This window comes from Eleutherodactylus coqui, chromosome 12 (assembly GCF_035609145.1).
Source record: "Eleutherodactylus coqui strain aEleCoq1 chromosome 12, aEleCoq1.hap1, whole genome shotgun sequence".
Taxonomy (NCBI): domain Eukaryota; kingdom Metazoa; phylum Chordata; class Amphibia; order Anura; family Eleutherodactylidae; genus Eleutherodactylus; species Eleutherodactylus coqui.
The window spans coordinates 68,539,982-68,553,029 of NC_089848.1; the positions used below are offsets into that span (position 1 = coordinate 68,539,982).

General features: G+C 45.5%; 1 protein-coding gene across 3 annotated transcripts in view; it reads left to right on the top strand.

Annotated features, from left to right (window-relative positions):
* The window catches only part of LOC136587127 (ATP-binding cassette sub-family B member 5-like), a 173,865-nt gene that overhangs the window by 106,110 nt on the left and 54,707 nt on the right, over window positions 1-13,048 (top strand). The window contains exon 1 of one of the 3 annotated variants that reach the window (XM_066585623.1): window positions 8,403-8,516. The exons of 1 other annotated variant lie outside the window; for it this stretch is intronic. In XM_066585623.1, the coding sequence (XP_066441720.1) occupies window positions 8,454-8,516 (63 nt within the window). In that variant the 5' untranslated portion in view covers window positions 8,403-8,453. Of the gene's footprint in view, window positions 1-8,402; window positions 8,517-13,048 lie in introns of those variants that run through there. One more of the 3 variants, XM_066585626.1, reaches the window with a different exon arrangement.

Sequence of the window (13,048 nt, forward strand, 5' to 3'; positions counted from 1 at the left end):
GCGTAGTGGGAGTCAGCCTCCTCAATTCTTTACAGAAGAGTGGGCCTGGTTGGCAGCCATCTGCCAGGTCCTTGGAAACTTTGAGGAGTCTACCCAGATGCTGAGCGGGGATGCTGCAATCATTAGCGTCACCATTCCTCTGCTATGCCTCTTGAGAAGTTCCCTGCAAAGCATAAAGGCAGATGCTTTGCACTCGGAAACGGAGGCGGGGGAAGACAGTATGTCGCTGGATAGTCAGAGCACCCTCATGTCTATATCTCAGCGTGTTGAGGAGGAGGAGGAGGGGGAGGAGCATGAGGAGGAGGGGGAAGAGACAGCTTGGCCCACTGCTGAGGGTACCCATGCTGCTTGCCTGTCATCCTTTCAGCGTGTATGGCCGGAGGAGGAGGAGGAGGATCCTGAAAGTGATCTTCCTAGTGAGGACAGCCATGTGTTGCGTACAGGTACCCTGGCACACATGGCTGACTTCATGTTAGGATGCCTTTCTCGTGACCCTCGCGTTACACGCATTCTGGCCACTACGGATTACTGGGTGTACACACTGCTCGACCCACGGTATAAGGAGAACCTTTCCACTCTCATACCCGAAGAGGAAAGGGGTTCGAGAGTGATGCTATACCACAGGACCCTGGCGGACAAACTGATGGTAACATTCCCATCCGACAGCGCTAGTGGCAGAAGGCGCAGTTCCGAGGGCCAAGTAGCAGGGGAGGCACAGAGATCAGGCAGCATGTACAGCGCAGGCAGTGGAACATTCTCCAAGGCCTTTGCCAGCTTTATGGCTCCCCAGCAAGACTGTGTAACCGCTCCCCAGTCAAGGCTGAGTTGGCGGGAGCACTGTAAAAGGATGGTGAGGGAGTACATAGCCGATCGCACGACCGTCCTCCGTGACGCCTCTGCCCCCTACAACTACTGGGTGTCGAAGCTGGACACGTGGCCTGAACTCGCGCTGTATGCCCTGGAGGTGCTTGCTTGTCCTGCGGCTAGCGTCTTGTCAGAGAAGGTGTTTAGTGCGGCTGGGGGAATCATCACGGATAAGCGTACCCGCCTGTCAACCGACAGTGCCAACAGGCTTACACTAATCAAGATGAACAAAGCCTGGATTTCTCCAGACTTCTCTTCTTCACCAGCAGACAGCAGCGATACCTAAGCAATACGTAGGCTGCACCCGCAAATGGAAGCATCGTTCGCTATTACCATCAAAAACGGGGACATTTTTGCTTCATCAATCTGTGTATAATATTCCTCCTCCTCCTCCTGCTCCTCCTCCTGAAACCTCACGTAATCACGCCGAATGGGCAATTTTTCTTAGGCCCACAAGGCTCAGTCATATAATTTTTGTAAACAATTTTTATACGTTTCAATGCTCATTAAAGCGTTGAAACTTGCACCTGAACCAATTTTTATTTTAACTGGGCTGCCTCCAGGCCTAGTTACCAATTAAGCCACATTAACCAAAGCGATTAATGGGTTTCACCTGCCCTCTTGGTTGGGCATGGGCAATTTTTCTGAGGTACATTAGTACTGTTGGTACACCAATTTTTTGGGGCCCTCGCCTACAGTGTAATCCAATTAATTTTTTGCCCACCTGCATTACAGCTGACGTTACATCAGCTGTGCTGGGCACTGCAATGGGATATATTTATGTACCGCCGGTGGGTTCCAGGGAGCCACTCATGCTGTCGGTCCACACGGAGTTGTAACTACATGTGTCCACTTCTAAAGAACCCCAGTCTGACTGGGGCATGCAGTGTGGGCCGAAGCCCACCTGCATTAAACATGACATTACCTCAGCTGTGATGGGCAATGCAATGGGATATATTTATGTACTGCCGGTGGGTTCCAGGGAGCCAGCCATGCTGTCGGTCCACACGGAGTTGTAACTACATGTGTCCACTTCTAAAGAACCCCAGTCTGACTGGGGCATGCAGTGTGGGCCAAAGCCCACCTGCATTAAACATGACATTACCTCAGCTGTGATGGGCAATGCTATGGGATATATTTATGTGCCGCCGGTGGCTTCCTGGCACCCACCCATGCTGTCGGTCCACAGGGACTTCACAATAGGGAGTTGTACCTGCCTGTGTCTATGAATTAAAAAGCCAGGTCAGGTTGGGGCATGCAGTGTGGGCCGATGCCCACCTGCATTTAATCTGACGTTAGCTCTGCTGTCCAGGGCACTGCAATGGGATACATTTATGTACAGCCGGTGGGTTCCAGGAAGCCACCCATGCTGTGGGTGCACACGGAATTCCCATTGCGGTGTTGTACCTGCCTGTGACTATTTATAAAAAACCCCGGTCTGACTGGGGCATGCAGACACCTTGACAGAATGAATAGTGTGTGGCACATAGGTTCCCCATTGCTATGCCCACGTGTGCAGCTCCTGATGGCGGTGGCACAGGATTATATTTCTCATTGCTTCTGTACAGCATTGTGGGCTATCGCCCCTCCCCTTTTAAAGAGGGTCGCTGCCTAGCCGTGCCAACCCTCTGCAGTGTGTGCCGGTGGTTCCTCCTCATGGCAGACGCACTTATAAATAGACATGAGTGTGGCGTGGCATGAGGGCAGCTGAAGGCTGCGCAGTGACAATTTGGTGTGCGCTGTGGACACTGGGTCGTGCAGGGGGGGGGGGTTGGGCAGCATGTAACCCAGGGGAAGTGGCAGCGGAGTGTCATGCAGGCAGTGATTGTGCTTTGTTGGAGGTAGTGTGGTGCTTAGCTAAGGTATGCATTGCTAATGAGGGCTTTTCAGAAGTAAAAATTGTTGGGAGGGGGGGGCCTACTCTTGCCGCTATTGTGGCTTAATAGTGGGACCTGGGAACTTGAGATGCAGCCCAACATGTAGCCCCTCGCCTGCCCTATCCGTTGCTGTGTCGTTCCCATCACTTTCTTGAATTGCCCAGATTTTCACAAATGGAAACCTTAGCGAGCATCGGCGATATACAAAAATGCTCGGGTCGCCCATTGACTTCAATGGGGTTCGTTATTCGAAACGAACCCTCGAGCATCGCAAAATTTTCGTCCCGAGTAACGAGCACCCGAGCATTTTGGTGCTCGCTCATCTCTAGTTTTTAACATTAGAAAGTCCCATTGACAATCGCATGAAAAACCGCAGCAATATCACGTGAAAAAAACGTGCAAGAAAAACGCAAGTGTACAGGAGCCCTTATGAGAAAACAAGAACCAATACAAATGGGGATTCCTGATCAGGCTGATCATATTTAAAGAGTGTGTCAGCTATGTCTTAATGAACCTAGAAAAATGTCGGAAACTGCTTCAAAAACAGGGTATTACTGAATTAATAAGGAAGACCTCCCTGAGCATAACCTAGGAATGGTCGAGTAGAACCAAACCAAGATCGTAACCATCTTCCCGAGATGCTGTTGGTCGCTGCCCTCCTTTGGACCTACAGTTCCTGTGTTAGTAAATTTAGAGGTCCCCATCCTTTACGGCTGGACTCCTACACCTCATGAGGCAATGATATCACCCCACTAAGAAGGAACACACAACAAGGTCTTATGACAAATTCTTCCTTGCCCTAAGTTTTTCTTCTCCTTCCATATTCGCTCCTTGGCACTCTGCTAGTTCCGAGAGACTCTACCCTATTGGCAAACCGCCTGATGGAAAACCTATCCACGGAAAAATACAAGCCCCACGTACTAGACATCAACCTCTGGGATGTCTCAGGAAAGCTATGCAAATAAGAAAGATGGAAAAAAATGGTGACCCACGTCATAGGCCCCTCACAGACTAAGCTAAAAGCCTGCTACCCTGATGAGGGGCTATCCCCCCGAAACAGTCTGTCTGTGTATGGTCCTCTGGCTTGGTTTCATATTCCCAATCATTGTTAAGACTTGTTATAAAGTCACTTTGATGTGAAGGAATGCTGCCATCCAATAGATGGCACTGTGGAGGTATTTTTCCATCTTTCTTATTTGCAGAGATTTCCCAGAGGAGCTAGCATCAACTTATAAGTCTCCCTTCTGGGTGCTCTTCTTGGGGAGAAACTATACTATCTCCTGACTCCCTAGGTGTCTCCACACACTTTCTGGGTGCTCTCCTTAGGCCTCAGTCACACGGGCGCCCGTGTGACTGACACCAGCAGACGGACGTACTTGCAGACGGACGTCTCTCTGCAGCGCCGGAGGAAAGAACATGTGACCGGCTTCATTGCCGGTCATGTGTTCTTTCCTCCGGCGCTGCAGAGAGACGGCCGTCTGCAGGTACATCCGTCTCCTTCCTGCAGTCACACGGGCGCATCGGCACCGGTGTACAGTTGCCGATGCGCCCGTGTGACTGAGGCCTTAAGGAGACATGACACCTTAGGAAAAGCTACTCACACACACCGATATGCTCCTTCTCTATGAGATTAGTCTCATATCCATCAATGCAAAGGAGCTCAATCCAACCCCCCGAAAGATCAGATATATGGAAAGTTGCGCTATTACTTAGGGCAGATGTGCTTTGTGTACTAGAGACACATTTTGTAAAACAGAGAAACTCAAATTCTCTCACCCAAGCTTCCCTACAATCTTCCAATCTAACGCAGGGAAGAAGAAGGCCAGAGTCCTGGTAGCAGTTAAAGACACAATGGACTTTCAGCTTGTTTATTCTGAGGTAGATGTGGACGGCAGATATATTGTTCTAGTAGGTAACATCAACATCTCTCTGTTAACAACAGCAAATTTATATGCATGTGTGGCGACTTTAACATTATCAACAACAGAGGAGTCAATTCAAACAGCTGGAGCAGAACATCTGTGCCCACGCTATCTTAGTGGTTGAGAAAGGAGGAATTTTCCATTACCTTAAGATGGTTAAAGGCAGATTCTAGGGAATATATATTCTATTCTACAAGACATAGAACTTTCTCCAGAATAGATATGCTTCGAATGGACTTTTGAATACTACCTAAACTCAAAGCAGCCTCAATAGGCACAGAATCCTGGTCAGATCACGCACCTATTCTCCTGTCCCTGATTCTGTCCCCCACCACTTATTGTCCCTCAGGTTGGCATAACAATAGATATTTACTGAAAGACACATTATAGCAAAGTAAAATACAGGAATCTCTAAAGGAATTCTTTAAAAATAATTTATCCCCAAAACTAGACTCCTGCATATTGTGGAATGCCCATAAGGCCGTACTAAGAGGAAAAATGATCCAACAAAGCTCTATAGACAAAAAATACTAGACTTTATCCTATATCCTGCAGCATCTCCTTTCTTTTTATGATATTGCCCCTTGTCTTCAACAGGGCCGGCGGCAACAGTGCCGGCCCCATTGAAAACAGTGGGAGGACATTGCGATCCCTTGCTGCAGCTGTGACAGCTGTGCCAGGGGATTCCTTCATCCCCGAAGGGATGCAAGGCTGTCGCATCCAGTGGTTTCCACATGTTTTCAATGGGGCTGGTGGCAGCAGCGCCGGCCCCATTGAAAACAATGGGAGGACATTGCGATCTCCTGCAATGGCTGTGACAGCCACAGTGGGGCTGATGGGAACTACCGCAGGAATGTGATGCTGTTTCCATGTGAAAACGCCTCACATCCAGGGGTTTTTAGAAGGATTGCAAGGACAATATGGGGCCATGAATCATGGCATGATATCATTCTCGCCAGTGTGCAGGAGCCTTTAGAGAGATTGTGGGAAGCCAGGGCTCTTATACCACACATTTTGGAGCTGTCAATGCATAATGCCCTTTTGGAAAAAAATATTTGAAAAAGAAGAAAAAATACTAGCTATTAGGAACAACAAAATACCCAATTATGAGGCTTCTTAGTCACAATGGATAAACTACTACAATTGGATGACACAATATTGGCAACCCCGCAGATTAGGGAAATGGTCACCCTTTAGGAGAATAAGGAAAAATAGTATTTAACTTGACCCTAACACTGGGAAGCTATAATGTCATAAACACACCCTCATCCCCCCCCTTCTCCCTGTTAACAGCCTGTTCACCCAGTTTTAACATACAAGATGACTGTAATGAATATGTTTATTGAAATTGTGTATTACACTCAAGTTGGTTGAGTACAAAAGAGACGTAACGTTATCATTTCAATAAAAAAAACATATTGGAATATAAAACACTTCATTTGCTTGTAGTCAAGGCCAGATATAGTGTTATTCCTCATGTACATTCACTTGACAACTTATTCTGAAAAGTCATCTGAAAGTGCAGATACATTTTAAACTACTTAGTTCTATAAAGGTAAAATGTATCATGTAATATACCCTTCTTGAAGTTCAAACGGCAGCACATATACCTATGGGAATTTATTCCCTTACCTTATGTTTTGGATAGGTGACACAAACTGTGAAAAAGTAAGGACCAACCCTATAAAATGGCCCTAAGCCCCTTTCCTTGTATATTTATAAAGAACGCACCAGAAGCATAAATTCGAAGACAATCTTTGTTAGGAGGGAAGCGATGTGCTGCTGTTCGGAGTACAGGAAAGAAGAATAGCATACTAAATTCTTTCCTGGGCGTCCAACACTGCAGAACATATGCATATGGGGATGTAGCTTGATCCCTTAAGGAGGGAAATACCAGAAATTAATACCAAATATCCAAAGGAAGATTGTTCTCTTGCTGAGAAGTCAAGCGTATAATGGGGAATGAAAATATTAGGATTGCTCCACGATACCACCCAGCAGATGCTCTCAGCTGGAATTCGAGCACGTTCTCTCAATGAAGCTTGCCATCAGGGAGAGATATACCTTTACTTCTATAAAAAGAGCCTTTTGAGACCTCGTTCCCTTTCTTTGAGTCACTAGTGAGCATAAAAAGATGATCTGTCCTCCAGAAGCCTTCTGTCTGGGCCAGATAGATCCTCAGACATCGGCTTACATCTAAGTTTTTGTAGGTGCCTTTTCTCCTCCAAGGATAGTGTAGCGATAGTAAAAATACGGCGGTGCTCTAAGTCTCCTGCTCTGCAATCAGTCTGAGGCAGGAACGGGTTATCAGCTGTTAGTGACGGCTGATAACCCGGAGCAGAAGGCAGGAGGGGTTTTTAACTCTTCCTGCCTTCTGCTTCCCCGATATACAGTGCTCAATGAGCACTGTATGGGGAAACTGAAAGTAACATTTACTTTCACTATAGGAGCCTCGGGCGGTCATGTGACCTCCCAGGATTCCCTGCTAATTCAGAGCTGGAGGATCAGACTAGACTCTGGCAGCTCTGCAGGTGACTAATGTCACCACAGGGGTTACTTTCCCCTATAACTAGGGCTCCTATGGACGCCCAAACTATAGTGGGAAAGTGTCAAATAAAGTTAAAAAAAAAAAAAAGTAAATGGCCCCCAGAGGTCTTATATGACGTCATGGGGGACATAGATAGTAAAATACACAATTACATACATAGGTAAAACAAAACAACAGAATGAAACAACAATACATACAAAAGAAAGAGAATAATACAAAGCAGACGCCAACAAAAACCGTCGCCGTATGCGCGCTGTAAACCAAAACCATACCTACTATATATCAAAACATCCGAAACATATAGAGGAACCCATTCCCATACTTTATTTTAGTGTAAATATAAAAATAATTAAAAAAAAAAACAATAAATGTTAAAAAAAATCATTTTTTTAGCATTTTACCCCCAATAAAACTAAAAAACGGAAAAACAAGTCAGTGAAAAAGATATAAAAAAAATAGTCCTATATGTCACGAAAAAAAAAACGCAGCAAAAATAATTTTGGTAGCTAAAGGAAAAAAAATGGAGCAGTAAAACCGCCACATGGGTAAAATCCTTAAAAGGTGTCTGGTCCTTAAGGTACAAAACAACCTGGTCCTTAAGGGGTTAATATACGGCTCAGGCTGTCATGGTATATGCTATTATTAATCAGGATGATTTTAATTAGAGTTGAGCGAACGTGTTCTTAACGAACACTTACGCACCCGGACACCGGCTTTGCCGAGGACTTCAGTGTCCGCGCGTAAAGCTTCGGCGGGCGCCGGGGGGCGGGGAGAGGCGCGGCGGCGCGGGCGGCAGCAGCGGGGAACAGGGGGAGCCCTCTCTCTCTCCCTCTCCCCCCCACTCCCCGCCGCACCCCCCCGCGCTGCCACGGCGACCCCTGAACTTTTTTCGCCCGAGCACGGAATTGCTCGCAAAGTTCGGTGTTCGGGCGAAAAGGGGCGGAGCCGAACACGTTCGCTCATCTCTAATTTTAATGTATACCCAATAAAAAATGGGGTTTTGATTCTGCTTTACTTCCATTTTTCCATCCATGTGTGACGTAGAGTATTACATGTTGCCGGGCAGCATCCTGATAGCTAAATGTCTTGTTTGCTCTTAGATTCTATGGATGAATCAGCTCCACGTGCTGCGGCAGGAGCTTATTAAAGGAAATTTGACTCCAGGACACAACTCCTCCTTTCTTCCCCATCTGACTTCTCAGAGCTCACCGGCTGCCGGCAAAGTAACATCCAGACTTCAGGATGGCTGCTAACAGGACGAGGAGGATGAGGAGGAAGAGGAGGGGAAGCCCCATTTATTCGGGGGTAAGAAGATAGGGGGAGTTAAGTTACCTAGTATGTTAGCCAGCTGTATTACTGAAGGGGAGAGTGAAAATTAGCAGCTACGAGAAATACGATGTAATTATTTGGCAACTTCCTGTACAGTGAGACGGAAATGTCTGCTAGAGAAAACTGTACTGCAATGAAGTGAAAAGTCATTCTAGCCTAAGAGCCAAAATAATACATAATGACCTTTTTGTTGAGCTTTGACATTGTGAATGTCAAATTCCTGTCATGCTAGAAATGAGTTCTGTGACTTCTGCTTGAACTTTTTTTTGCCATTGTGAGCTTTAAAGAGATATTCCAGCCTGGTTACCCTATTTGTAATATAACAGCTAGTAGGAATGGAGAGGCAGTCGAGCATATATTGTCATACTATATGTAAAGTCTACGACACTGACCGAAACCGCCAAGTATAGTGTTATGGTGGTTGGGTCTCTATCCACTGGAAAAGTGATAATTGATTTAGGCTGGTATACCTCCTTAATAGTTAAAGGGAACCTGTCATGCCCAATATACACCATAAACTAAGTTACATTGCTCACAGTACATGGAACTTGGAGTCCAGGGTATACTTCTTATATTTACCCGCTCCTTGTTACTCATTATCAGTCCTTGAAGTTGGTGCTTCGTCTATGAGCTTGACTCTTTTTTTTAGTCGGTGCACTTCAGTCACTCCTGTATTCGTGCACACTGACTGTAAAAAAGAGTCACGCTCACCTACCAAGCCCCAACTTCAAGGGGAAATACAGAGGGAACGGGAAGCTGGGTACATAGAAGAAGCATACCTTCTGAATCCACATTCCCTATCCTATGAGCACCATAACTTAGTTTATGGTACTTATAGAAAGCGTCAGATTTCCTTTAAATGGGCTTTCAAGGATGTTGTTTTGAGGAGTATAGACTGGTATAGTTGACTCATTTACTTTATACGCAACCTCGGCTTTTTGTTGACCACATTTACTCTGTCTGTTGCCTGCCCTGACCCTCAGCCTCTGCTTTGGTTATGCAAAAATTCAGCCTGCCCCAACCTCTATTCCTCAACTATGTCTCTGTCTGCACCCTCTGGTACCACGTTATAGTAAACCTGGCCAAGTTGCATCACCTGCCTCTTAACCAAGACTATTTCTGGGGTAGCTGTCTGGGGTTTCCCACAGTGCAGACCAAATCCCAATTGGTGGGGTTAAAGAGTGAAAACCAGAGAATGCCAGGTGCAGCCTTTAGATCTAGCCTTACCGGGATAGGAGCAGAAGCTGCTGTACCAACCCCCTGTAGTGGCAGACAGTCGTAATTGCAGATGCAGCTCTCATAGAAATCAATGATTTCAATAAAATCTGCACGTGCAATTGCAAGTGGCCACTACACAAGGGTCGGAGCACAACTTTCCACTCTGACCCCGGTGTAGCCCGGCACTGAGTCGGCACTGCCTGGAAAACCCCTTTAAGCCAAATTGGTTTAGAGGTACAGTGTATCTGCTGCCCTAACAGCCAAAAGATCAAATAACTATTGCCATGTAGTTTCCAAAATGGGGGGCAGTAAAAAATTCACTCTCCCCAATATATAAAACAATTCAGCATTCCCTCAGGAACTTTTACTGTGTGAACAACCTATTACATAGATCTCCTCAAGTACTATTGGTGAGGCTGCTCACAAAGCTTCTCTCGCAGTGAGGGCTCTCTCACACAAGCGGTTTTTACCATGTACTACATGCTCGGGTTTTACACGCATAATACGCGGTGACTAACTTTACATTATTACTTTTGATGGAGCCTTGCACATACAGTATCCGATATGCGCGCACAAAACAGAACGTGACAAGCACTATCTTCAATTCCCAATCTTTGCTCTACACACCTGTATAAAGCGTCAAGCATTGATTTGAAGGAATGCTGCCACCCAATAGGTGGCACTGCAGAGGTATTGTTCCATCTTCCTTATTTGCATATTACCCAGAGGAGCATGCATGGCCTTATAAGTCTCCTTACTCACCTTCTAGGTGCTCTCCTTAAGGAGTGATATTATCCCTCCCGGCCCACATCACAGGCCTCTCACTTGGCAAGTCAGAATCCTACTGCACACTGATGAGGGGCAAACACCCCAGAAACAGCTGTCTGTCTATGGATTCTGGCCTGGCTTTCAATTCGCAATCATTGTTTTAAAGACCTGTCTAAAGGGTCACGCATTGATTTGAAAGCATGCTGCCATCCAATAGGTGGCACTGCAGAGTTATTGTTCCATCTTCCTTATATGCACTATCTTGGCATGTATTACACACGCGTACATGCCAAGATATTGAATGGGAATTTATCAGCAATGCATTGCATACTGCTGCGTGCTTCCCGCACATGTGATAAGCGCATTAACACAGTCGTGTGAGAATCAAAGCCCTATTCATACTGATAACAAGCATGAACCAAACAGAAAACCCCAAAGACGTTACTGTCTACAGACAAATGTGTTTGGGTTGGCTGGTAATCCATATTATGTTTCAAGGTTGCTATGGGGGTCAGACGTTAACTTATAGGATATAGCTTGTAATGGAAATTAATTTTTCTGTTACTTTGGGAGAGCTATCTTACAAAAAAAGAGGAAATTATATAAATGATAATACAATTAAGAAACCTGCAATAGTTATACTATAATACCACTTCTGGGCAGAAGGTGGCGTTCCAGTGCTTTTTTTTTTTAAGCGATACTATTAGGCCTATTTACTTAGACCAACACTTCAGATGCCGGTCTAAGTAAACTATGTGCCCACCTCCGAGCTAAAAATGTATAAAGTGGGGCAAGCTTCTTGATACCTTTGTCAGCACTACAGCGCATACGGTATATGCCAGCTGAGATTAATTTTTGCTATAATCTATGCCAGTATCTAGCATAGGCTTCAGTAAATATGATGGTCTGCACATGCAGCTAGGGCTGCTAGCTGCAATCTCACAGCTAGATAGAACATGCCTGTTTTTTCCTGCATAGCATCGCATTGTCATCCTATGCAGGAAAAAATTGCATATGTGTATGAACCCATTCAAAAGCAGTGCAACACTCACACTGGAAATGACAAGACAGCTTTGCACAGTGCATTAACACAAGACATACATGTATGACATTTATGGAGGGGACCAGGATGAAGTACTGGGTCAATACACCCTCACCTATCACAATGATGGGGTGCATTAAAAAGTACTGTCAAACACAATAACCTGCGTTCGAAAACACCGATGAAAAATTTCAAAGTTTCAAATGCTGCATTTTACCAATGCTGTTTGCTGAATGGAGCATGTGATGCAATTTTGTGCACACCCCAATTTCTGATTTCTGGCATAATTTACACTAAATGTGACAGGCCATACACACAGTGCTAGACCCCACAGACTTTTTGAAAAAGTGCGGGATCTGGAATGAATACCCAAAAACCCCACATCAGAATTGTGACTTTTGTGTGCGCCTACAAACTGGTATACGGGCATAATACATACAATGCATTTGGAAAGTACTCAGACCCTTTCACTTTTTTTTACATTTTGTTATGTTGTGGCCTTGTACAAATGAAAATTTAAAAAAATCCCCATTGTTTTGCACTTAACACCCCCATAATAAAGTGGAAACAGAATGTTAGAAATCTTTTTTTTTTCCATTCTAACAAACATTTTGCATTGACATAAGTATTCACACCCCTTGGTATGATACTTGAAACTTTGCTCTGGGGGCCTCCCATTTCTCTTGATCATCTTTGAGATGTTTCTACTCCTTGATTGGAGTCACTCATGGTAAATTCAGTTGATTGGACATCACTTTAAAAGACACACCCCTGTATATATAAGGTATCACAGCACATAATATATATCAGGGCCAAAACACAGCTATGAGGAGGAAAGAACTGCCTGTAGAGCTCAGAGACAGGATTGTGTGGAGGCACAGATCTGGAAAAGGCTGCAAAAAAATTCTGCTGCACTGAAAGTCCCCAAGACCACACTGGCATCCAAAATTCTTAAATGGAAGAAGTTTGGAACAACCAGGACGGACTATTTCGAGTTCTGGCCAAACCAACAAACTAAATAATCGGGGAAGAAGGGCCTTGGTAAGAGAGGTGACCAAGAATCCCATGGTCACTGTGGTTGAGCTCCAAGGATCCTGTGCGCAGATGGGACAAACCTCTAGTAGGTCAACCATCACTGCAGCACTCTACCTATCTGGGCTTTATGGCCAAGGGGCCAGTAAGAAGCCTTTCCTCAGTAAAGGAGACATGATAGCCTGCCGAAAGGACTCTCAGACTGTGGAAAACACGATTCTCTGGTCAGATGAAAGCGAAATAGAACTTCTTGGCGTTTCTAGGCGTAATGTCTGTAGAACTGCTCATCACCTGCCCAATACCTTCCCTACAGTGATAGTGGTGGTGGCATCATGCGTTGGGGGGATTTTTAGCGGCTGGGACAGGGGGACTGGTCAGGGTTGAGGGAAAGCTGAATGGAGCAAAGTGCAGAGATAGGCCGGGCTCACACGAACGTGTAGCAAAACGC